The 25,583-nt window shown below is 53.8% G+C and overlaps 1 protein-coding gene across 1 annotated transcript in view; it reads right to left on the bottom strand.

The window, feature by feature from the left end:
• Nucleotides 1-325: 325 nt before the first annotated feature.
• ANKMY1 (ankyrin repeat and MYND domain containing 1) overlaps nucleotides 326-25,583 on the bottom strand; it is a 42,200-nt gene continuing 16,942 nt past the window's right edge. The window contains exons 9-18 of the mRNA XM_064287380.1: nucleotides 23,802-23,973; nucleotides 19,565-19,705; nucleotides 17,712-17,852; nucleotides 16,881-16,988; nucleotides 16,277-16,408; nucleotides 11,971-12,084; nucleotides 11,345-11,510; nucleotides 10,560-10,638; nucleotides 4,248-4,408; nucleotides 326-348 (exon numbers count right to left, since the gene is read on the bottom strand). Coding sequence (XP_064143450.1) covers nucleotides 326-348; nucleotides 4,248-4,408; nucleotides 10,560-10,638; nucleotides 11,345-11,510; nucleotides 11,971-12,084; nucleotides 16,277-16,408; nucleotides 16,881-16,988; nucleotides 17,712-17,852; nucleotides 19,565-19,705; nucleotides 23,802-23,973 — 1,237 coding nt within the window. The remainder of the gene's footprint in view (nucleotides 349-4,247; nucleotides 4,409-10,559; nucleotides 10,639-11,344; nucleotides 11,511-11,970; nucleotides 12,085-16,276; nucleotides 16,409-16,880; nucleotides 16,989-17,711; nucleotides 17,853-19,564; nucleotides 19,706-23,801; nucleotides 23,974-25,583) is intronic.

Below are 25,583 nucleotides of genomic sequence, written 5' to 3'. Positions count from 1 at the left end.
CTCAAGCCACACTGGCCTACGGCCCCCACAGCCCACCAACCCAGCTCAGAGGGTTGCTGCCGGGGAGGCCTCGAGGTCAATCACTGGACACGCACATGGACGCTCTTCCCAGGGACACCGGGTGGGGGGCACATGGTCTCCGGGTCCCTCACACTGGCCCCGCACAGTCCCCGCCCCAAGCACGGCAAGCACACAGAGTGACCAGCACAGTGTTCGCAGGCCGCTCGTTCCAGAGCTCCATGTTCAAGAGGGCCGGGAGTAATCTGACCCAACCATCCTGTGAGAGCTGGGTAGACTGGGCCGATCCGCTTAGAGCAGCTGGACTTTACGCGTACAGGTCCTCGGGCACTGAAAGAGCAGAAGAAGGAGGCAGGGGGTCTCAGGGGTCTCAACACACAGTCACTCTAGAACTTTCCCCGGGGAGCCGGCCCTCTTTGGAAGCCCCAAGGACAGATGCCCCAGGGAGGACGTCGCTGGCTCTGCAGAGTTCCGCCTCCAGCTCCCTCAGCTACAATGAGGCATAGGTGTTCAGCGGTAGAATCCCTGCCTTCCACGTAGGAGACCCAGGTTCGACCCCCGGCCAGTGCGGCTCATACACAGCCACCGCCCGCCTGTCGGTGGAGGCTTTCGTGTTGTTATGATGCTGAACAGGTTTCAGCAGAGCGTCCAGACTAAGACAGACTAGGAAGAAAGGCCTGGTGATTGACTTCTGAAAATCAGCCAATGGAAATCCTGTGGGTCACGCAGTCTGACCCGAAACTGATCATGGCGATGGTGCAGGACCGAGCAGCGTTTTGTACCATTGTGCAGAGTCGCCGTGAGTCGGGGCCAAGTGACGGCAGCTAACAACAGTGATAACCTTAACTGCAACAGCACAGTCTATGTAACTGAAGGGACACCTGAAGGCCCCATGCGGTTTCTGAGAGTCTGGGGGCCTGTCTGCTCCCGTGGGGCGGCAGCCTCCACTCTGATGTCTCAGTTGACGGCATCATGGAAGGGAGGGTCCAGGGAGACAGCCACAGCCTGGAGGACCTCCCAGAGGCCTGGGTTCACCTATACCTGGAGGTGTGTCACATGGACGGTGCCTAGCACAAAGCCAGGTACCGGGTGGGTGCTCAGTGGGGTGCTTGGCCTCTGTGTTCCCTCTTCCTTCCTCCCCACAGACACTGCGGCAACCGCGAGGGGGGTGGTAAGCCGCACCGGGTTCTGGTATATTCTGAAGAGACAGGGAAGTCCCCTGAGGAACGGGGTGGGCCGGCTGTGAGCGAAAGCTAGCAAGGTGGGCAGGATGATGGCATGGCTGTGACCAGAGACTGTGGCAAGGCAGGTGTGTGGAGCCCCTGCCAGGTGCTTAGAAATCCATCAAGTTGCAGCCATCAAGTTAGAAAGACAAACTGAAGGGACAGAGTAAAGTCCAGAGGAAATTAAGGAACTAAGTGTCAAAAAATTAAACCACAGAACGACTAGATAAAAACCTGAGCGAATTTAACTTTTGAACAGAGAAGGATATTTCTGACCATGATACCCAAAGCAGAAATCATAAACGAAAAGATAAACAGGTGAATTTTGAACGTGTCCATGCATCAAAAAAGGTGAGCAAAACGGGAGAACTTCAGAAAGGAAAAATGTGTGACATGTCCTTATGTAATGAGCTTCTACAAATCAGCAAGCAGAGTGAAAGTAACAGACATCTACAGGCTACACCCCAAAGAATTACGAACACCATAAACATATAAACATATTTTTACCCTCACCAAAGGCATGCAAATCAAGCCAAGACGGCACACTCTCGCATTAGCCATCGCCCCGTTAATACCGGTGCCGAGAAGTGGATGCTCTGCCTACACAGCTGGCAAATTGATTCTCTTTAGAGGGCAACTTGGCATAGCTCCCAAGCCTCAGAATCCCCATGTGTTTTGACCATTCGAAGTCTCTGATGGCACAAAGGAGCCCTGGTGGCGCAGTGGCCAAGTGCTCGGCTGCTAACAGAAAGATCGGTGGTTCGAACCCACCAGCCGCTGCAAGGGAGAAAGATGCTGCAGTCTGCTTCTGTAAAGATTACAGCCTTGGGAACCCTATGGGGCAGGTCTACTCTGTCCATAGGGCCACTATTACTGATAATCGACTCAACGGCACACAACAACAACATATACATAAAAACCAAAAAACCAAACCCACTGCCGTCGAGTCGACTCTGACTCGTAGCGACCCTATAGGACGGAGTAGAACTGCCCCATGCGGTTTTCGAGGCTGCTGTCTTCACGGAAGCAGATCGCCAGGTCTTACCTCCCTTGGAGCCGCTGGTGGGTTCAAACCGCCAACATTTTGGTTAGCACCAGAGTGCTTAACCACTGCACCACCAGGGCACTTGACCACTGGAACACTTTATATACATATATACACATACGTACGTTACACACATTCTCTATATCTTATACAATTAACAAGCGTAGCTTTTAAACTAAGAAACGCCCACTGGGCACTCTTTCCTCTCTGGCAGGCATGGCGGATGCTATGGTTGTCTTGGGTCCCACACTCACCCCTGCTGCCACTGTCCCTCTCCAGGAACTGCCCCCTACAGGCCCCCCACATCTGTCGAGGGCCCTCCTACCACACGCTTACAGGAGTGTCCCACACGGTCCCCGTGACCCACCCACCCCAGAGCCCCATCTTCCACAGGAGACCCAGGATATCAGGTAGAGTGACCGCTGACCCTGGGGCCTGCTGTGACCTGCAAAAAGCCACCCTCCCCTCTGCCATCTCTACGAAAGCAGATTTGAATCTGCCACTCACGACCCCTGACAGCCACCAGGACCCACTGCAGCTGCCCTTCTTCCCTGGACTCTGGTCTTATCACTGTCCCGGCCTCCAGTCTCTCTGTGATTTCCACAGGCTCCATCACCCCAGGGACACACCCAGCGTGGGGGGACCCTCAGGGATGCACGTGGGAGAGGCAAGCAAGGGAATCAACCTCTTGAATGCAGCCTGAGGACCTGGGGGAGGAACGTCAACAGGCCCCAGCTGCTTCTTGGGAGCAGGGGACAGAGGGATGGGGAGGCTGGGTGACCCTGGGCAGGTTCCAACAGTCCCCAGAGGTGCAGGGGCAAGTGTCCTCGAGTCCTGGCCTTTGTGCACCCAGCACCTCCTCCTGACGAGTAGTCACACAGTGTGGAGTGGGGATGCCTTCAAGGTCAGGCTCCAGGGCAGAGGTACCCACAGGCTCGGACACGGAGCCCAGAGCCTTTGGAAGCTCCTGGAGGGTGCCAGGTCTTGTGTGCCGGGCAGAGAGTGTTTAGACACAGCCTCGGTGCAGCTGCTGAGCAGACAGAAGGGGCATCTGCTCTGTGAGCCCAGCAGAGGAAAGGCCCCATCAGGCAGGAGACAGGCAGGCTGGAGGCCAGGGCCCCAGGACTCTGTTCTACCCAGTGGACACAGCTGTGTGGCACGCCAGATGAGGAACAGCCAGGGAGAGGAAGTGCAGGCCTGGAAGGTCGGCCAGCACAGACTTCAGGGTGGACAGAGGTGTGACCCCAGAGAGGACCAGCCGGCTAGCCCATTAGGAGCTTGGACCCTGGAGCCCTAAGTCCCCTCCAGCCTGGCTTGCTCCACAGTCCGTGCTTCTGCTCTCCATTCTGTTGAATGAGGTGAGGGGTGTCTATCTCCTGGGCCAGGTATGTCCTGTGAATGCTCAAACGGGGCTAGCTGTGTAGCAAGTGCTAAGTGTTAGCTGTAATTAATTGTTCAATGGGTTGGGCCCTGGAGCCACCATTCAGAAGCAGGGTTCTGTGGTCTGGGGTTGTAAGCGTCCAGCACAGAGGACCCTCCCAGTGTGCAGAAGAGAATCCACCCAGGTGTGGAGGAGAGACCCCCCTAGGTCCAACAGAGAGCCCCCAGGTGTCCAGCAGAGACCCCCCAGCTGTCCAGCAGAGAGCTCCCCAGGTGTCCAGCAGAGAGTCCCCGGGTGTCCAGCAGAGACCCCCCAGGTGTCCAGCAGAGAGCTCCCCGGGTGTACATCAGAGTGCCCCCAGGTGTGGAGCAGAGAGCCCCAGGTATCTGGCAGAGAGCCCCCAGGTGTCCAGCAGAGAGCCCCCAGATGTGCAGCAGAAAGCCCCCTGGTACCACGTCCCACGTCTGTGGGGACCAGGGCGCCCTCTCCCAGGGGACAGTGGCCAGGCTGGCTCGGCGCCCTCGCTCCCTCCCGCAGGCCTGAGTCGGAAGGGATCCTGGTCGCCCTCAGGGACACATACTCATGGTCAGGGCGGCACCACAGTCCCGCTTGTGAAACTCGTTCCAGGCTCTGGTCTTGCAGAACTTGCTGCAGGTCAGGATGCCGTAACAGCGGGTGCAGGGTGAGAGGCGCACCCCGATGGAGCGGCCGCACTGGTGGCAGAACTTGAAGAAAGGGATCCTGCCGGCAGAGCGTGCGGTCAGCCGGTGCCCCACGCCTCTGCCCGTCCCATGCCTCATAATCCGTGCCAACCCCGGGATCCCACGCAGGGGCACATCCACCAGGCAGGACGGTGGTACCAGCCTCCAGCCAGCCCCTGGCCCAGGCCGTTGCCGGGTGTTCATATAAGGGGTGCTTGCTGGACAGGCACGGGAGACCTGAAGGTGCCTGCCCCACGGACGCTGAGAACAGAGCTAGAAGAACAGTTAACACACACAGCGCCCAGGAGCCAAGCCATTCTGGGGACAGCCATGCTGCCACAATCACGGGAGTTGGGACAATTTTTAAAGTAACAAGTGACAAGGTCTGTGATGTAATGTTGAGTGAGAAAAGCAAGTTATGACTAAGTATAGAATAATACGAATTCTGCAAGTGTGTGTGTATCTGTGTGTGTACTCCCAGCTGCTGCTGAGTCGATTCTGATTCATGGCACCCCCGTGTGTGTGAGAGCAGAACTGTGCCCCAAAGGGCTTTCAACGGTTGATTTTTCAGAAAGTAGATTGCCAGGTTCTTCTCTTGAGGGGCCTCTGTGTGATCTCAAAACCCCAACCTGTGGTTAGCAGCTGAGTGCTTAGCCATCTGCACTGCCCAGGGACTCCTGTGTATGTACACACACACAAATACATAAACACTCATACATATGGGCACATGTACACACACATATACATAAACACACACACAGGCACATGTACACACACACATACATAAACACACAGGCACATGTACACACACATACATAAACACACAGGCACATGTACACACACATATACATAAACACAGGCACAGGTACACACATACATAAACACACAGGCACATGTACACACATACATAAACACACAGGCACATGTACACACATACGTAAACACACAGGCACATGTACACACATACGTAAACACAGGCACATGTACACACATAGGTAAACACGCAGGCACATGTACACACATACGTAAACATGCAGACACATGTACACACACATACATAAACACAAGGCACATGTACACGCACATACGTAAACACATAGGCACATGTACACGCACATACATAAACACACAAGCACATGTACACACACATACATAAACACACAGGCACATGCACACACATATACATAAACACACACACAGGCACATGTACACATATACGTAAACACACAGGCACATGTACACACACATACATAAACAAGCATACATATAAGCACATGTACACACGCTTATCACACACATGTTCCACATGTGCCCATCTGCACAGGGACGGGCTGGAGGGAAACACCACTGTGTCAACAGTCTATCAATGGAAGGGAGAAATCCAGTAACTCCTCTTGTTTATTCCTCCTACATCCTCCAGGCTTGCACAGTGAAGAACGTTTATGACAAACAGCGTAACTGCCACCACCACCCACACACAGCAATTTCAGGCACAGCCAGTCTTCATTATTCGCAGATTCCATATTTGGGAATTCGCCTACTTGCTAAAACATGTTTGTAACCCACAAATTAAGGCTTTATGCTGTCGTGGTCATTTGTGGGCATGCTTCCAAAAATAAAACCCAAACCCATTACCTTCAAGTGTTCTGACTTAGAGTGACCCTGTAGGTCAGAGTAGAACTGCCCTATAGGGTTTCCAGGCAGTGATCTTTATGGAAGCAGATGGACAGGTCTTTTCTCCCATGGAGCCACTGGCGGGTTCTAACCACCAGCCTTCCAGTTATCAGCCAAGCACTTAACCCCTGTGCCACCGGGGTTCCTTGTGGAGCTCCTTAAGAGCAGCAAAACGTTGAGTCGCCCAACACATGTTCTCAGCTGAGGTCCAACAAGGCAAAAGTCTACCTTCTGCTTCCAGTTGTCACGTTGTAGACACGGGTCCTCTCTGCGGTGTGCTTAGTGCCCCATTTTCCATGTTTCTGTGCTACGTGTAAGTAAGGTGCTGTTAAGTGGTCCCAAGCATAGTGTGGAAGTGCTGTCCGTGTCCCTAAGGGCAAGAAGGCTGTGCTGTGCTTCAAGCAGAAAATACGTGTGTTCAATAAGCTTCATGCAGGCACCAGTTACAGTGCTCTTGGCTGTGAGTTCAATACTAATGAGTCAACGATACATATTCACTGCTGATGCTATGTGCTGTCGGGTCAGTTCTGATTCATAGCAACCCTATGTACAATAGAACAAAACCACTGCCTAGTCCTGCTCCATCCTCACAATCATTGCTATGCTCAACCCCGTTGTTATAGCCAGTGTGTCAATCCATCTTGTGGAAGGTCTTCCTCTTTTTCACTGATCTAATTTACCAAGCATGATGTTCTTCTCCAGGGGCTGGTCCCCCTAATATCCAGGGGCTGGTCCCCCGAATAACATATCCAAATTATGTAAGACGAAGTTTTGCCATCCTTGCTTCTAAGGATCATTCTAGGTGTACTTCTTCCAAGACAGGTGTGTTTGTTCTTCTGGCAGTCCATGGTATATTCAATATTCTTCACCAACACCATAATTCAAAGGCATCAATTCTTCCTCAGTCTTCCTTATTCATGGTTCAGCTTTCACATGCATATGACCTTAGTCCTTAAAGTGACAGCTTTGCTCTTTAACACTTTAAAGAGATCTCTTGCGGCCAATTTGCCAAGTGCAGTGTGTCTGTGTCTTTTGATTTCTAGACTGCTGCTTCCATGGGTGCTGATCGTGGAGCCAAGTAAAATGAAATCCTTGACAATTTCAATATTTTTTCCATTTATCAAAATGTTACTTATTGGTCCAGTTGTGAGGATTTTTGTTTTCTTTATGTTGAGGTGTAATCCATACTGAAGGCTGTGGTCTTTGATCTTCACCAGGAAGTGCTTCAAGTCCTCTTCACTTTCAGCAAGCAAGGTTGTTGTCTGCGTATTGCAGGTTGTTAATGAGTGCAGTGTAATGGATTCCTTCTGTGTGGCCTTTTCTCTCCTTGGTCTTGTAACTCCCACCCACGTGACTGGGCGGGACTGTGCAAACAGGGTAATTGTAGCCCGCCAAGGGGATTGGTCAGTTTTGCCACCCTGCTGGGCTTGAAATGAGCCACCCCAAAAGTGGAAAAGAGAAGATACCACACCGCCACCACCAAAGAACAGCCAGGAGCCACCACGTCTTTTGGACCCCAGATCCTCGCGCTGAAAAACTCATGGAACCAGGAGACCAAGAGAGAAGGAGAGCTGTAGCACTGAAGACAGTGAGAAGCGGTGGCAGAGACCCAGCAGCAGGAGACAGCATGATAGGCTTCCTGGCCCACGGAGAGAGAAAATTGAGTGCCCTTGGGCAGGGAGAGGCACGTCTGGGAGCACAGCTGGGAAGAGGCTGTCCTGATGGGAGAACTGTATCCTGAGCGTTCCTGAACCTGAACTGTAACCTGTTACTTCCCTAATAAACCCCATAATCGTGAGTGTGGTCTGTGAGTTCTGTGTGGCCACTGCAGTGAATTATCGAACCCAGCAGAGGAGAGAGTGACGTGGGAGGAACCGTTGGTGTTAGAATTGGTAAAGATGGCAGAGAGAGGAGGCCTATTTGACCTCACTTCACAGGAAACAGCCATGGGCTCTTGATATTGATTTCCCCTTCACCCTTATAAAGTTAGAGGAGGTTAGACAGCACCCCGCTCGGTTTTTACAATGAGTCTTCCTCCAATTCTGATTCCCCATTCTTCTTCATATAGTCCAGCTTCTCAGATTATTTGCTCAGCATACAGATTGAATAGGTCTGGTGAAAGGATGCAACCCTGACACACACCTTTCCTGCTTTAAACCACACAGTATCCCCTTGTTCTGTTCAAACGACTGCCTTTTGGTCTATGTATAGGTTCCGCATGAGCACAATTAAGTGTTCTGGAATTTCCATTGTTCGAAAGGTTATCCATAATTTGTTATGATCCACACAGTTGAATGCCTTTGTATAGTCAATAAAACCCAGGTAAACATCTTTCTGGTATTCTCTGCTTTCAGCCAGGATCCATCTGACATCAGTAATGATATTCCTGGTTCCATGTCCTCTTCTAAATCCGGCTTGAATTTCTGGCGGTTCCTTGTCAATATACTGCTGCAGCCGTTTTTGAATGCACTTCAGCAGAATTTTGCTTGCGTGTGATATTAATGATATTTTTCTATAATTTCCAAATTCGGTTCGATCACCTTTCTTGGGAATAGGCATAAATATGGGTCTCTGCCAGTCAGCTGGCCAGGTAGCTGTCTTCTAAATTTCTTGGCATAGAAGAGTGAGCACTTCCAGAGCTACATCCGTTTGTTAAAATATCTCAATTGGTATTTCGCCAATTCCTGGAGCTTTGTCTTTTGCCAATGTTTTCAGTACAGCTTAGACTTCTTCCTTCAGTACCCTTGGCTCCTGATGATATGCCACCTCCTGAAATGGTTGAACACTGACCAATTCTTTTTGATACAGTGATTCTGTGTATTCCTTCCATCTTCTTTTGATGCTTCCTGCCTCGTTTAATATTTTCCCCATACAATCCTTCAATATTGCAACTCGAGGCTTGAATTTTTTCTTCAGTTCTTTCAGCTTGAGAAATACTGTGTGTTCTTCCCTTTTGGTTTTCCATCTCCAGCTCTTTGCACTTGTCATTATAATACTCTGTCTTTTCGAGCCGCCCTTTGAAATCTTCTGTTCAGCTCTTTTACTTCATCATTTCTCCCATTCACTTTAGCTACTCTATGTTCAAGAGCAATATTCCATAAGGTGTCTTTAAACAGAAACACGCATAAAACAAGGTTATTATTGACTGGTTGATGAAAATGTTGTGATCACAGGCTTACAGGAACCTAACCCTGTATTTCCCCCAGGAGCAATGGTTCAGTATCCGCTAATTCAGTGTTTGCAGCAACTTTATAGAACACAACTACCATGAATACTGAGGACGTTTCAGAAATACGCTTTCAATTAAACAGTCCATTCTCCTAGGGAGAATGCAGGTTTGGGTTCCTTCCAGCCTCTGGTCATGACGTTTTTGTGAAGCAATCAATACACCAACTAGGGGAGCCTAAGAGTGGGGAGGGGGGGCTGTGCCCCCAGGGATGCCCTGCACTCAGGTCCCTTGATGGCCCACCTAACCACTGAGGCCCTCACCAAGTCACAGAACTGAAGGGAGAATCTAGAATACAGAGACCAAGGCTAGGGAAAGGAGCCCTGGTGGCGCAGCACTTCAGCACCCGGCTGCTAACAAAAAGATGGATGGCTCAAACCCATCCAGCGGCTCCACAGGATAGAGACCGGGCGGTCTGCTCCCCGAGAAACCCGACGGAGCGGTTTCTGTCACACGGGGCGGCTGTGAGTCAGAATCGACTCGATGGCACCCAACAATGACAAGGCTAGGTAGCTGATGCCTTAAGCTTCCCCGGCCCCACAGCCCTCTCCATGCTTCTTAGAAAGTGAGGTGGGAGACACAGTGCAGAGTTAGAAGGCACGGCTGAGACAGTGCTCTCAGGGGAGCCCGAGGCCTCGGGGCTGTGGCCCTGACGGGGGCAGACACCTGGGGCTGCTGAGAAGACCGAGACCCGCAGCAGACGTAATTGAGACCCCCAAGCCTGTTGGGAAACGCCTTCCCGTCACAGAAGCACTCCTCTGATTATTATTATTTTCTCTTCTCTGCTTGTAATTGGGCATTTTATATAACTCTATTTTCTCTCCTCTCTTAGCATATCAATTATAAAAAAAACACTTCTTGCAAAATTTTTTTTTCTTACTCTTTGCCCTTCTTGTTGTTACCTGCCGTTGAGTTGATTCCAACTCATGGCCAACCCGTGTGTTACAGAGCAGAACTGCCCCATAGGGTTTTCTTGGCTGGAATCTTAACGTAAGCACTTCACCAGGCTTCTCTTCCTGCTGGGTGGGTTCGAACCACCAACTTTTGGGTTAGCAGCAGAGTGCAAACCATATGTGCTACCCAGGGACCTGTGGTATACATTTACAACCAACCTAAGTTGTCTGTGGCTCGGACACTCCAGCCTTGGGCCCCAGTGCAGCGTGACCTGTGGGAGGCCACCTGTCTGGCTCGGGTGGGCAGGGGCCGTCTTGGGAGGGTGGAGGCCCCAGCTGGGCCCAGCTGCACCTTCCAGACCCCAGGCCCAGGTTCTGAGCACCAATGGCCCACTTACAGCTCTGACTCGTCCGTGTCCAGACACCTGGCAGGCGCAGAGCACTTCTTCTTCAGCCTGTGATTGGGGGCCAGCTCCACTGCAGAGAGGGTGGGGTAGTTAGGGCTGGGAGCAGGGCTCACTACAGTACCGCTTCCTGTGCCCCGAGTTACACTGTGGAGCCACTGAGGTGCTGCCCAGACTGGCAGCCCACAGCTGCCCACCCAGTTCAGCAGGAGAGGCAGACGTGGGGACCCCCAGCCTCTGACCGCCCAGCAAACAACTGCCCGCAGCAGGCCCAGAGGAGGCCAAGTGGGTCTCATCCTGGAGAGGGGAGGAGTCCACAGCCTCAGGGAACAGGGGCTGCTGAGCCGCCATGGGTAGGTCAGCACTGGTGCCCCCATGGTGTCGTGTCCCTCCCCAGCGCAGCACAGACATGGTGCCCCTCGGTAGTGCTCTGTGGCGGCTGGGGCCTGTCCCCAGCTGGGGTCCCCGCACCACCATCTCCAGCAGCGCCTCCTCAGCAGGCAGGAGTGAAGGAGCTAGGGGACCGGCCAGCAGGTGGCTGGGCAGCAGCAGGAGAGGGCTTCTTATGCCCACAGCCCCACAGCATCCAGATTTCAGGGAGCAGCGAGCACCCTTAGGGGCTCTTCCACAAGGTGGAGACCCCATTCTATGTCACAGGGCAGAGCAGGTGACGCCGGTTGGCTCAGAGGGGCTGATGGATGTAAACGGGATCTGAATGGCACTGGCGCCTCATGGAGCCCCAGGGACCTGCCTGCCCACCCACACTGGTGCCCACCTACCTCTCTTGCTCAGATACAGCAGCTTCTGGTTCCACTGGCTCTCCTTGGCAAAGACAGCACGGCGCAGCTGGAAGCCCATGTATTCCAGGACCCTCTTCCGGGCCAGGAGTGTCTCCCGCTCGGATGGCATCAGTGCGTGGAAGGGGCAGTGAGCAATCTTCCGGTCCTGCAGCACCCGGGGGGTCGGCAAGGGCCCAGCCCACCCTGCCCTGGAGGGCAGACTCCCACTCCCAGCCCATCCTGCAAGTTCCCCGTGGGGTCAGTGCCAGGGCTGCCCCAGAAAGGCACAGCCTGGAAGCACCCCATGGGGTCAGTTCTAGCACTGCCCCAGGAGGGCAGACACCCACTCTAAGCCCAGCAATGGTCAGGTGTCCAGGATCCCAGTCTCAGTTCTGCCACTTGGTAGGACACCAGGTGAGTTAGCAGGCGGCCTGCCCCTCCTACACTCACATGACAAAGACCACACTGAGCTCACGGTATGTGCCACAGGGGTGCTGGCCTCCATACTGGGGGGAACCTCTGGCCCAGTCTTGCCCAGGAAACACTGAAGGCCTTGGCTAGGGCGGCTGTGCCCACGTTGCAGCCCCCCACCAGCGCAGGCTGGGCAGCGAGAGTCCAAGCTTCACCTGGAAGAACTTGAAGTACCCGTAGTCAACAGCAGTGCCCACGGCCACCTTGTCCCCCTGTATGAGCGTCACAGGGTTCAGGATGTCAGCCCCGTAATTGATGAGCCGGTCAATCTGTGGGAACAAAACTCTGCCATTGGTCCTTGCAGGAACCAGGACACCAAAGAGGGTGCCAGGCCAGATGGGGCACCAAGAGGACACAGGCACCAGGAGGAGGAAGGCGCCAGGAGACACAGGGCCCCCACCCGGAAGAGGGTGCACACCAGGGCACCCGGGACATCCCCAGCTGCACCTGCCCCTGGACCCAAGGGCAGCACGATTCTCCATACCCTGCCCACACACTCACGGGCTGGCCGAGGGCAGACAGGACCCTGCTCACCTGTGCCACCCCAGGTGTGCAAGGGAGTCGGCCAGACAGGAGAGTAGAAGCCCTGGCTTTAGGGACAAGGTGTTAGGGCTGGGCCATGCTAATGACCGTTCCAATGACACACACCCCAGGAGGTCTGGACTCTGCCTTGCCCAGCACCATGCAGCTCCCCCTCGGAGCCTTGACCACTGGCTGCGTTTGGTTACAGGCCTGCTGTAAGTGACACGAGGGCAAACACCAGGCCTGCCCTGTTCGCTGTCACAGCCCTGACACCCCACGAGGGTACGGCAGAGGCCTCCCACTCCTCAGATCCCCCAGAGGCCAGGAGCTGCTCCTTTGCACTTGGACCCCATACTGCTCTGTCTTCTCTCTCTGGACCAAAGTCCAAGGAGAACCCTTTATGGATAGAATGTGAACCCAACTGACATCATGTTGAAGTCCTAACCCTGTACCTGTAACTATGACCCTATTTGGAAATAGAAGTTTTCTTTGTTTTGTTAATGAGGCCATACTGGAGTATGCAGGTCCTACTCCAGATGCCTGGTCTCCAGACACCTCCCTCCTGCCCTGGCTGTTGCTGTCCTTGGCGACCACATCACCCACGGTGAGAACAGAAGCCACATGCCCTGCTGTTCGTGGGCTACACCATCGCACACACCTGTTGGCATCGAGTCAATTCTGACTCATAGTGACCCTATAGGACAGAGCAGAACTGCCCCATAGGGTTTCTAAGGAATGGCTGGTGGATTCGAACTGCTGACCTCTTGGTTAGCAGCTGAGCTCTTAACCACTGCACCACTGGACACCATCGTAGAACCAGCAAATATAACCAAAGACGTGCCCCAGGAAACCCTTGCCCCTAGAAGCTCCCACTGTGCAACAACAGAGAGAGCTTCCTTACCAGGACTGCAGCCACTCAGCAACCCACTCCCCAAACCCCTCGCCTCCCCATGCCCACCCACCCAAAACTGCAATGTCATAAAGTCTGCCCAGTGCCAACCAGTCCACCCTCTGCTCACAACACCCACCTTAAAACCCCCAGCCAGGCCCTGAAACCCCTCAGAGGTCCCTCAAAGCGGCTCTCTCTGCCCAGAAAGTCTAGTGGACTCAGCTGTGCTCACTCCACAGGCTTCTGTTGGTGTCACAGCTGACAGTTGCCATCAGCAGCCCCCATCCCTCAACTCCACACCTCTGCAGTGACCCGCTCCTCCATGCCACTTTTGCCCTGATGCCATGGGCACACTCTAGACATCCCCATTGTCCAGAGGGCTCAGCCTCTAAGATCCTAAATTCTGCTGTGAGGACTCTGACCCCACCTACTACCACTCACAGATGATTGCAACCTTCCATGCTAGAGGAAGGGGTAGCCTGGGGTGACTGGTCCCCAAATGTGGCTTTGAAGAACTCTTGAGGGACCAGTGGGAAAGTACTATTGGTCCTTCTGTGAGACATTCTCTGCCCTGGATTCTAAGTGGGGCCACCCAACCAGCCCTGGTGGAGCCCCTACACTTCCTGAGTTTTACCTCCAGGAGCCTCATCAGGTTCTCATGGTGAAGCTCGGAGAAAAATCCCCTCCTGCTTCTGGGGGACAGTAAAAAGAACCATTTTGAAATAGTTTTCCTTAACAATGGCCTGCCTTCAGGGGAAACTGCTTTACAAGATCCTAATCAAGGTGGGTTTTATCAGAGTCTAGAGAGGTCTGGTGATCTGCTTTCAAAAATCAGCCAGTGAAAACTCTATGGATGACAACAGTTCGATCTGTAACCAAATCATGGGTATGGTGCAGTACTGGAAAGCGTTTTCTTCCATCGTGGCAGGGTTGCCACATGTTGGAGGCTGACTTGATGGCAGCAAAGAACAGCAACCACCATAAAACAAAAAACCCCAAACCCATTGCCACTGAGTCGATTCAGACTCATAGCGACCCTCCATGGAGGAAGGGTAATACCCAATGCCAACTCCCTATAGCTTTCTACGGGGGAAGGGGAATACCCAATGCTAGTTGACAAAAAATCTGAGAAGCACCTGTGAAGGTCACAACCCAGGGGCACAGGCTTGTGAAAAGACTGAGACCTAATCACAAAGTTAGAGAATGTCCCCCTACACACACATTACCACCAACCACATCAACAACAACAGGGCTTTATGGGCGATCACAACTAAAAGAACCTCAGTTCCTCTTACCAAATGCATGATGTCTAGCTCTCAACAAAAAATGACAAGGCACATTAAGAAAGCAAAAAAATACAATCTGAGGAGACAGGGCAAACATCAGAACCAGACACATACCACAGAGATTTTGGAATTATCAGACCGGAAATTTAAAAAACAAAGAAAAGCCATGGGTTCATATTGATATTCAGAAGAAGGAAGATGGCAGAGAGAAACAAAAACAAAACTTGCTGGGCGTACACCAAAAACCATGCCCACTGCCATCAAGTTGGTTCCAACTCACAGCAACCCTACAGGACAGAGCAGAACTGCACCACAGGGTGTCCAAGGCTGTAAATCTTTACAGGAGCAAACTGCCACACCTTTCTCCTGCGGAGCAGCTGGTGGGTTCGAACCACCGATCTTTCGGTAGCAGCCGAGCTCCTAACCACTGCACCATCAGGGCTTCTTGTTGGACAAATAACAAAAATTAAAGGGAAAGGATCATGCATTGATCCATCCAATCCGAACTGTATTTCGGAGTAAGCAAAGATCCTAGGGGAGGAGGCAAGGTTCCGTACAGAATTTCCTATCCCTCTCCCTCCTCTCCCTTCCCCTCATGCTTACAGTGAGGAGGCAGCCAAAGCACGTACCAAGATAGAGTGAGAGGGGCAAGAAGCCCACGGGGCCTGATCAGCTCAGTGGTGCCACAAGGCCAGTACAGAACAGGGGCCATGAGGCACACAGAGGGACTGCGCCACGGGTATGGACAGCGGCTGCCAGGGGCTGGGGGCCACAGACAACAGCTCAGAGGCAGGGAGGCCCTGACTGAAGTTGAGCTGCAGAGGGAGAGTGCCCAGAGTCTGGGGGATGGGAGGGTAGGGGGTGGATGAGCAAGGAGGGAAGAGATGCTCAGAAGGCCCAGCTGAGATGTGTCTACAAAGCAGGGCTCCGGTTCAACCAACAAGTCTGCCTGGATAAGCAGCTCCTGGGATGCTGAGTGCTGCTGCCCGTGAGCAGGAGATCCACCACCTCTTCCTCCCCAGCTGGCCCTTTGACCAGGCCCCTAACCAAAGCCTACCCCCACACAGAGAAACGCACCTTTTGTGCGCCAGGCCAAAGTGATGGCACATATATTCCTTGGAGGCTATTTCCTCTGAGACAGACAAGCTTCAGGGAATTTTGGCTGAGTTGTGTAGCGACTTCACATTTTTTAAGGCCCATGAAATAACAAAGGCAAAACATAGCTGTCCTTTGCCAACACACAGTAAGATGAAAGAACAACCTCTCTCCCTACCAGAAGTGGGCACCAGATCAAGGGCTTACCCAGGACCCCACTCACCAGGGTCAACTTGTCCGTGCTCCCCCATGCCCCAGACTCCCCTGGACCCCACTCGCAAGGACCAACTTGTCTGTGCTCCCCCATGCCCCAGACTTCCCTGGACCCCACTCACAAGGACCAACATGTCTGTGCTCTCCCATGCCCCAGACTTCCCTGGACCCCACTCACCAGGACAAGCTTGTTGTCCATGCTCCCCCCAGGCTCCCCTGGACCCTGCTCACCAGCGCCAGCTTGTTGTCCACGCTCCCCCTGCCCAGACTCCCCTGGACCCCAATCACCAGGGCCAGTGTGTTATCCATGCTCCCCCGCCCAGACTCCCCTGGACCCCACTCACCAGGGCCAGTGTGTTGTCTGTGCTCGCCCCGCCCAGACTCACCTGGACCCTGCTCACGAGGGCCACCTTGTTGTCCATGCTCCCCACCCAAATCCCCCTGGACTGCACTCACCAGGGACAGCTTGTTGTCTGTGCTCCGCTGGTGCTCATAAGTCAGGTCACAGGCCATACACAAGGCATTGCCCAAGCCTTTGGTCAGGGGCAGATTTGGGTCAGCTCCATGGGACAGAAGCTCCCTCACAATCTGGACAGACAGATAGGCTTGTTGGCAACCACTGGGTCACCTTCCTTACATGGAGAAAGTCTCCAGAGCCAGGCCATGCTGGTACTGACCACAGTGGTGGCCCCTAGCCTGGGTGCCTCGCTGAGGCACCACCTGGGCACTGTCATGGCCTCGTTGTCTGGTCCCGCAATGCCCCATAGGTCCCACTGCCACCCCATCTCACAGAGGGGCACACTGAATTGGTTCCTCTGGGAGGGGCTGAGGTTATGACCCAAGCCCCACTCTTCCCAGCCCAGCTCTCACCCACTTTCCTTTCTGTGCACCTTGCCCTCCCTAAAGAGCTCCATCCAAGCTGGAGTGGCCTCTTCACGCCCCTTACACCTTGCCATGTTCATGCCAACAGCAAATCCCAACAACAGATGTGGGGGGGGGGCAGGCATTACAGACAGGAAGACCACAAGGTGCAGGGGTCAGAGGGTGCAGAAATGCTTACCATGTCATTACCACTGACAATGGACAAGGAGAGTGGAGAGTGGCCACTCCACAGGGTGTTGGGATTCGCTTTGTGGGAGAGGAGGAGTCGGACTATGTCCCTGGCACACTGGGTAGGGAGAAAGGGAAAGGTACAGCAGGTTAGAGGGGCACCCCCACTCCCAAGGAGCACCTGACTGTCATCATGCACTTACAATCACAGAATCTATTCAGTCAACAATTGTTACTCTTTCCATACCAACCCTGTCCTGGCATGCAGAAGTTATTCTAAATATTGGGTGGGTGAGTGGGTGGATGGGTGGGTGGGTGGGGGATGGATGAGTGGATGTGTGGATGTGTGGGGGGATGGACTGTAGGTAGATGCAATCTCACACTGAGAAGATGAAGTGTTTTCCAAACACGCATCATTTCCAGAAGAAAAATGGGAAGGACAATTGATGCACAAACTGATTTAAGGGGATAGTCAGGAGGCATGACTGTAGCAGCAGTTGTGACTGGAGGAACATCCACCTTCACCAAGGCTCAGCGATCACAGAGGACGACCAGAGTATAAGAGAACACTAACCTGGGATGGACCCGCCCTGCCCTCCACTGAAGGAGCATTGTCTGGACAGGAAGGACAGCCCCATCCTGCCCTCTTCACCTCCTGCCCTCCTGCCCTTCACCCCAGGTGGGAAGGCCCGAGGCACTGACACTACAAGCTTCCCTCCTACCCTCTTGCCCATCCCCTCCCCATCTTCACCCTGAATCCCCCGCCCCAGTTGTGCTTCTTGAGCAAACAGGGCCCTGAGCGCACCTTGCTGTTGTCCCGTCCCCACCCCCCACGCATCACCTTGTTGTCATCCTCACGCTCGCAGGCCACATGCAGGGCTGTCCGGCCACCCTCAGGGGCCGGTGCGCGGTGGGTGTAGTAGATGCTGGGCGGGCCGGGCTCATTGTTGAGCTTCAGGCTTGAGGACGACAGCGCGTCCATCTGTGTGCACACAGAGGGGTCAGGGGCTCGTCCCCCAACCCACCCCTACACGACCTTCAGGGTTCCCCCCCCCCACCAGTGCAGCATCTGTGGACCAAGAGTTGTCCCCACACCACAGATCTCAGGAGATTCCTGTAGCTCCCAAGGGCTAAGGCCTGGGACTTGTGTGCAGTGTCCCTCGTGTCCCACATCCACAGGGGCCAGCATCCTCTGCCCTCCCCCACTTGTGTGCACAGAAGTGCCCAGGAGTCCCTGCCCATGCGGGGCTGCCTAGGGCTCGGTGGGGACACAACAGCAAGATGACAGAGCCACTGCCCTGAGGACCTTGTCCCTCGTGGAGGAAATAAGAGGCAGCCCCGTGACCTTGCTGGCGTCTGTGGGAGCTGTGGCCGATGCACTCTGTCAGGGGCGGGGGGCAGTCATGGCAGAGGTGGCTTTGGAGCAGACCTGGGGTCAAGGATACCAGGTCCCACATTCCCTGGCTATCTCGCCTCCAAGACCACCATGTCCCACCTCTGCCCAAGGACATGCCCCACAGGACTCTGTGGCCCCACCCCCTGGAGGCCCCACCCAGGACTCTGCTCCATTCCTGCTGGGCCCCCTCCTCCCTGTCACCTGGCACAGCAGGGGTCCTAGCCACCCACCTCTGGGTCTCCAGAGCCCTGGGCCACGGCTGCTGCACTGTCCCTGGGAACGCAGAGCTGTGGATGGGGGGCCACGCCCAGTGAGGACAGGACTCTCTCTGAGGGGGCCATGAGGGTCTCTCCTGCCAAGGTCTCCAGCTTCCCCAAGGCCAGCAGCCACCACAGGCCAACGGTGGGACTATGTCTGGCACCAGCCCCTTCCGGCGTTCCTGGAGCTCAGAGCCCATTAGGGACATGGCACCGAGGTCCGGAGCAACACCCAGGTCACTCTAAGCAGGGTAGGCCCAGCCTCTCAGACGGCAGCAGGTTAGAGTCCCGAGGGGACAGGCTGGCCAAGGCTGCACAGAGTGGAAGGGTCAGGGCGAGGTGCAGGGCTGGGTCGGGCGGGGAAGCCAGCCCAGGTGCTGCCACTCGCAGCTCTGTAGCCCTGGTGACCCATGTAGGCAAGATGCCCCTCGACAAGGACGGACATTCAAGGAGGGGCCCCATTATCCCCACAAGGACCCCCCGGACTCCCATCCGGGCTCCTCAGACCCCGACACTTTGCTGAACTTCCTGAAAAACAGGTTCTTCACTCGCTCATTTTAATCCATTATTTCTACCTCGAGGCACGAGAACAAGTTGCCTGCTAAGCCTCCCTAGTCCTGGGCTTGCTGTGCTCAGCTCCTGTGGCATTTACCGTGCACGGCCCGAGGCCCACACGGCCAGTCACAGACCAGGATGGGGGCCAGACCAGGAGCAACCCCAGCTGGCTGCAGTAAACTGACAGTGACCTTGCCACAATGGACAGTCGCTGTTGCTGGTGGCCATGGAGTCGATTCTGACTCACGGCACCCCACATGTACAGAGTAGAACTGCTCCTTAGGGTTTTCAAGGCTGTGACTTTTTGGAAGCAGATTGCCAGGACTTTCTTTCACGGCACCCCTGGGTACGCTCGAATCCTCAACTTTTAGACTAGTAGTCAATCACTTACCCACCTGCACCACCCAGGGACAGATGAATCCCAAAAGAGGATTCCTGGGGCCTCCAGCAAACACTCCAACTGCCTTGAGGCCCCAGAGGACGCACCTTGCGTGGCCGGTACTCCTCGTCCTGGTCGGCCGCCTGGGCGTCCACATCGGTGATGGCGTGGAGCAGCAGCTCTGTGATCCGGACGCCCTCCTCCCCGGGGAGCGCAGCAGCAATGTGGAGGGGGGTCAGTGACCGCAGCTGTAGGGGAGACACCAGAGGGAGTGAGGCCTGGTGCTGGAGAGACGCCCTGTTACGGAGGGAACTGTGTCCCCCAAAACAAGGGAGGTCCCGCCTCCTGCACCTTCAGATGGGCCCTGCTTGGAAACGGTTTACTTTTGTTAATGAGGTCACATCGAGTAGGGTGGGTCCCAAACCTAATCCCTTCTATGTGGTATCTCATAAAGGGGAGGACAGACATGGGGAGACAGACCATTTACAAGCCCCGGAGCAGCAAGGGTTGCCAGGAGCTACTCGAAGCTGAAACAGAAAAGGAAGGACCTCCCCCTAGAGCCGCCACCCTGAATTCAGCCATCCAGCGCCTGAATTATGAGCACTTAACGTTTCTGTGTCTTAAAGCCACCCACGTGGGGCATTTTTCTTACCCAGCACTAGGAGACTATGACACCCTTCAGGCACACATTTCCATAACATGGCTGAACACCCACCATGCGAGATGGGGGACTGGGGGTGAGCCAGGCAGGCGAGGCCCCTCTCAGGGTCCCCAGATGCAGGGCGTCCTGACCTGGGGCAAGAGGACGGCCACTGCTCCCCGTGGCTATTGGAGTGCCAGAGGGCACCTTCTCAGTCCGGGACCCTCAGAACCCAAGATCTGTGTGTCAAATGGAGGCAAGCACAGGCAGTGACTTCAAGAGCGAGTGAGGGGACCCCCTCAGAGAAACCACATGTACCAAGTCCAGTCTCAGGGATCCATCGTCTGCCAGTACACAGGCACAGTGCTAATCCCGGGCCAACAGGCTGTGTCCGAGCCGCCGTCCCTGTGTCTGAGCTGCTGTCCCTGGGTCCGAGCCGCCGTCCCTGTGTCCGAGCCGCCGTCCCTGTGTCTGAGCTGTCGTCCCTCAGCCCTCATCCCTGTGTCTCAGCCCTCGTCCTTGTGTCTGAGCCCTCGTCCTTGTGTCTGAGCCATCACCCCTGTGTCTGAGCCCTCGTCCTTGTGTCTGAGCCATCGTCCCTGTGTCTGAGCCACTGTCCCTGTATCCTCCAAGAAGACCCCCTTCCTGTGCCCTGCCCAGCCCTCACTGTGTCCACCTGTAGGGACTGCCTGGGTGTGGCCACTGGCAGCCCCGGTGACCCACATAGGAAAGACTCCCCTCCACAAGGACTGGCATTCAGGAAGAGACCCTTTTATCCCCACGAAGACCCCTCTGGAGTCCCATCTGAGATCTTTAGACCCTGATGCTGAGCTAAACTGCCTGAAAAACAGGTTCTTAACTCACTTACTTAAATCCTTAATTTCTGCCTCTTGACATTACAGCCCACAGGAGAAAGACGTGGCAGTCTGCTCCCATAAAGATTACAGCCCTGGAAACCCTATAGGGAGTTCTATTCTGTCCTATAGTGTCGTTATGAGTCCAAATTGACTCGACACCAGTGGATTTTGTGGGACATCAGAACGAGCCCGCCTACCAAGCATTTTCATGGAGACTGGCTGTTCCCCCAGCCCCGGCCCCAGATGGTCCCTTCTCTACCCTCCCACTGAGCGAGGCCTGTGAGGCCGTCCCTGTGGGCGGTGCTCAGTCAGCTCTAGTCACATAGAATAAACGGAGGGACCAGCCCTGGGGGGCACAGACAGCCAGAGTGGGAGCCAGCCTTCCACCTGCCCCTCCCAGCTGAGACAGCAAGAGGCTCTCGGGGAAGCAGCCCCAGGGGGGTCCTCTGATGTAGGAGCCGGGGGGGCATGACCCCATACAGAGCCACGACAGGGGAACCAGCCACAGTGACTGAGTGGGGGCGCTCCCTGCCATGTTTCCATTTCTAAACCATGTGGATTACTCACTCAGCCATTTTAATAGGGCAGAACTTCTGTTTGGAAGTTGCTGTTGTTAGGAGCTGTCGAGCAACAGAAAGAAACACTGCCTGGTCTTGAGCCATCCTTACAATCGTTGTTATGCTTGAGCTCGTTGTTGCAGCCACTGCGTCAATCCACCTCGTTGAGGGTCTTCCTCTTTTCCGCTGACCCTGTACTCTGCCAAGCATGATGTCTTTCTCCAGGGACTCATTCCTCCTGAAAACATGTCCAAAGTATGTAAGACGCAGTCTCGCCATCCTTGCCTCTAAGGAGCATTCTGCCCACACTTCTTCCAAGACAGATTTGTTCATTCTTTTGAAAGTCCACGGTATATTCAATATTCTTCGCCAACACCACAATTTAAAGGCATCAATTCTTCTTCAGTCTTCCTTACTTGTTGTCCAGCTTTCACATGCATATGATGGGACTGAAAATACCATCGTTTGGGTCAGGCGCACCTTAGTCTTCAGGGTGACGTCTTTGCTTTTCAACACTTTAAAGAAGTCCTTTGTAGCCAATTTGCCCAATGCAATGAGCCTTTTGATTTCTTGACTGCTGCTTCCATGGCTGTTGATTGTGGATCCAAGTAAAATGAAATCCTTGACAACTTCAAACTTTTCTCCGTTTATCATGATGTTGCTTATTGGTCCAGTTGTGAGGATTTTTGTTATCTTTATGTTGAGGTGCAATCCATACTGAAAGCTGTGGTCTTTGGTCTTCATTAGTAAGTGCTTCAAGTCCTCTTCACCTTCAGCAACCAAGGCTGTGTCATCTGCATATTGCAGGTTGTTAATGAGTCTTCCTCCACTCCTAATCCCCTGTTCTTCTTCATATAGTCCAGTTTCTTGGACTATTTAATTTAATAACAATCCAAGATGCTGTTTGGAAGAAGATTGTGTAAATAACATACTCCTGGCCATGATGAATGAATGAATGAAGTCTTCAAGAACCCACTGCTGTCACATCAATTCCAACTCATAGAGACCCTATAGGACAGGGCAGACCTACCCCGTAGGGTTTCCATGGCTGTCAATCTTTACGGGAGCAGACTGTCACATCTTTCTCCCACAGATTGGCTGGTGGGTTCTAACCACCGACCTTTTGGTTAGCAGCCAAGCTATTTACCAAGGTTAAAGGTTGCAACCTTAATCAGTTTCCAAGATGGAGTCCAATCATTAAACCTGAAAAGCTATTATGAAATTATCCTGGCGCATAGATCAGTAATCCTGGCTTTCAGCATAACCTTTGGGAAAAGCTTCATTTCCAGGCTAGCAGGCGGGGCTGAGAGCCGAGCTGCAGCCTGCCCTTCAGGCACTAGAGGGCGCCACCGAGCAACGACGCGTCAGTAACAACCACTGAGGCACAAACCTGTCAGCTGTTAAATCAACAACAACAAAAAGCCAAAACCATCGCCCCGAGCGGACTCCGACTCAGGCGACCCCGTGTGTTCCGGAGCAGAACTGCTCCACAGCACTTTCTTGGCTGTAATCTTTATGGAAGCAGGTTGCCAGGCCTTTCTTCCACAGTGCAGTTGAACAGGTTTGAGCCACCAACCTTTTGATTAGCAGCTGATCTCAAACAGAACCAAACTGTCAGCCATTAAAAAAAAAAACCATTGCCATCGAGTCGATTTTGACTTATTAAAATAAATAAATAAAAGAGTTGCCGTGGAGTCGACTCTGACTCTTGGTGACCCCACGTGCGTCAGAGTAGAGCTGTGCTCCATAGTGTTTTCAGTCCCTGATTTTTCAGAAGTAGATAGCCAGGCCTTTCTTCCGAGGTGCCCCTGGTGAACTCGAACTTACAGCCTTCTGGTCAGCAGTCGAGCGTTTAACTGTCTGCACCACCCAGGGGCTCTATTAGAACATCAGCGTCTTCGCAGTAAAGAGCTTCAACAGCTGATTGAATACGTCTATGTAACCAGAGCAGAGAAACAGAGCACCCCAAGTCAATTTCAGAACACAGAGACTGGACTGTCCACCCACAGCGGGTCTGAACTGGGGTCCCCAGCGGTGCCCCTGATGCTGGGCTCTGTCACCCATCTGGGGCTTTACTGCCACTCGTGGTATTATAAGCACCCGTTTTCCAAGTGTGGACTGATGCGTAGTTTCAGTCTCGATTTTCAGTTAGAGAAATACCTGCACGGCCCTTCAAAACAGTCAGAGAAATACAACTAGGGTGGACAAACAGATAAAGCCCAGCATACTCTGCCATGTGAAAGCCTTCATGCTTTCTCAGGTACACCTGCCTGTGCCTCCCCTGGTCTACCTGCGGGGGGAGCTGGACGTCAGTCCGCGCCCCGTTCTCCAGCAGCAGCTTCACGCCGTCCACGTCTGCGGCCTTCACGGCGAAGAACAGGACCTGCATGGGCACGCGGCACAGGTTGGGGTCAGCGCCTCGGCGCAGCAGCAGCTGGATGGTCTGCCACCTCTTTCTGTGTCTGAAAGATCACAGGTTGCAGGGGAGCACAGAAGGCTTCAGCACCGGCTGCCTGGACAGCACCCCAGGACAGGACAGTCCACACCCTTTTCTGAAAACGCCCAGGGCCCTGCCTTTCCAAGGACAGTGGTCCTGCCCAAACCAAGCCTGCCCGAGCCAACCGCCACTGTCAAATCCAGCTCCGGCCTTCCTGGGCTGGGGGCCTGGGTGGATCTGCTATCCTCACTGAGGTCACCTGTGAAAAGTGGCAGGGACCACCCACCCGCCGGGATGCTGTGAGATAATTACATACCACACACACACCTGCAAATACACACATACACCCAGCACACATGCATACATGCACACGTGCGCACACGCATGCACACATGCAGGGACACGTCACACAGACATGCACATGTGCACACACAGGGACACGCATGTGCACGTACATGTGTGCATGAACACACCAGCAACACGTGCATGCCTTGCACATGCATGCACACATACCGAGACACACATGTGCACATGTGTACATGTATGCACACACATACATGCACGTGCACACGCACATGGACACACACCAGCACCCCTCTTACTCTGCCCAGGGAAGCACATGGTGGGGCAGAGTGGAGGCCCAGCCGGCCCCAGTGAGGAAGCTGTGCCAAGACACGGGTCTGAGGTACAGGAGGGTGGGTAGGGACGATGCCCCCCGCGTGGGCTGAGAAGGGAAGGAAGGAGGGGAGTGTGCTGTGGGTAAGGGGCTGAGGAGACAGGAGGGTCTGGCTAGCCTTGCTGACCACACAGCCAGCATGGCAGGGGGACAGGAGGCAAAGGGGGTGAAGAGGAAGGGGCACCGGAGAGATGCATCCGTCTAGAGCAGTGGTTCTCACACTGGCCTCAGGACCCCTTTATACGCTGAAGAAATCTTGGGGACCCCAGAGATCTCTTGTGCGTGTGGTTTCTCTCAATGTTTACAGATTAAAACTGAGACATTAAAAAATGTTTTCTAATTCCCATAAAAAGTGACAACAGTAAACTCATCGCACGTTAACACAAATTACACGTTTCTGGGAAAATAACTATATTTCCCAAAACAAAAACAATTGGTGGGAAGAGGAGCATTGGTCCGTATTTTTATAAAACTCTTTACTGTCTGGCTTCACAGTAAATCTATTTCTTTTATAATTGTGGGTATTCTCCTTTGTTGTTGTTAGAGACCATCAAGTCAGCCCCCAATTCAGTGACTCCATGCACCACGGAACAAGACGCTGCCCGGTCCCACGCCATCTCCATGACCAGCTTCGAATCAGGCTGTTGTGATCCCTAGAGTTTGTGCTGGCTGGTTTTCAGAAGTAGATCTCCAGGCCTTTCTTCCTAGTCTGTCTTAGTCTGCAAGATCGGCTAGGAGCAGTTCACTTAGTCGCAACATAGATCTTGAGACCCGTATCAGTGAACCATTTGGACTTGGCCACGTTAAAACCACCGGACTACCCTGCGCTGTGACAGGATCTTTGCCTACCCGTGACTGCATAACGTCAGGCCTTGGTCACTTGTAAAAAACTAGTTCACTGAGGCGTACGGATCTTCTCAATGTTGACACACGTCATTAGACAAGATCAGAAAATCGCA

Source organism: Loxodonta africana, chromosome 6 (genome assembly GCF_030014295.1).
Source record: "Loxodonta africana isolate mLoxAfr1 chromosome 6, mLoxAfr1.hap2, whole genome shotgun sequence".
Classification (NCBI taxonomy): Eukaryota; Metazoa; Chordata; class Mammalia; order Proboscidea; family Elephantidae; genus Loxodonta; species Loxodonta africana.
This window is presented reverse-complemented; position numbering and strand designations above follow the sequence as displayed.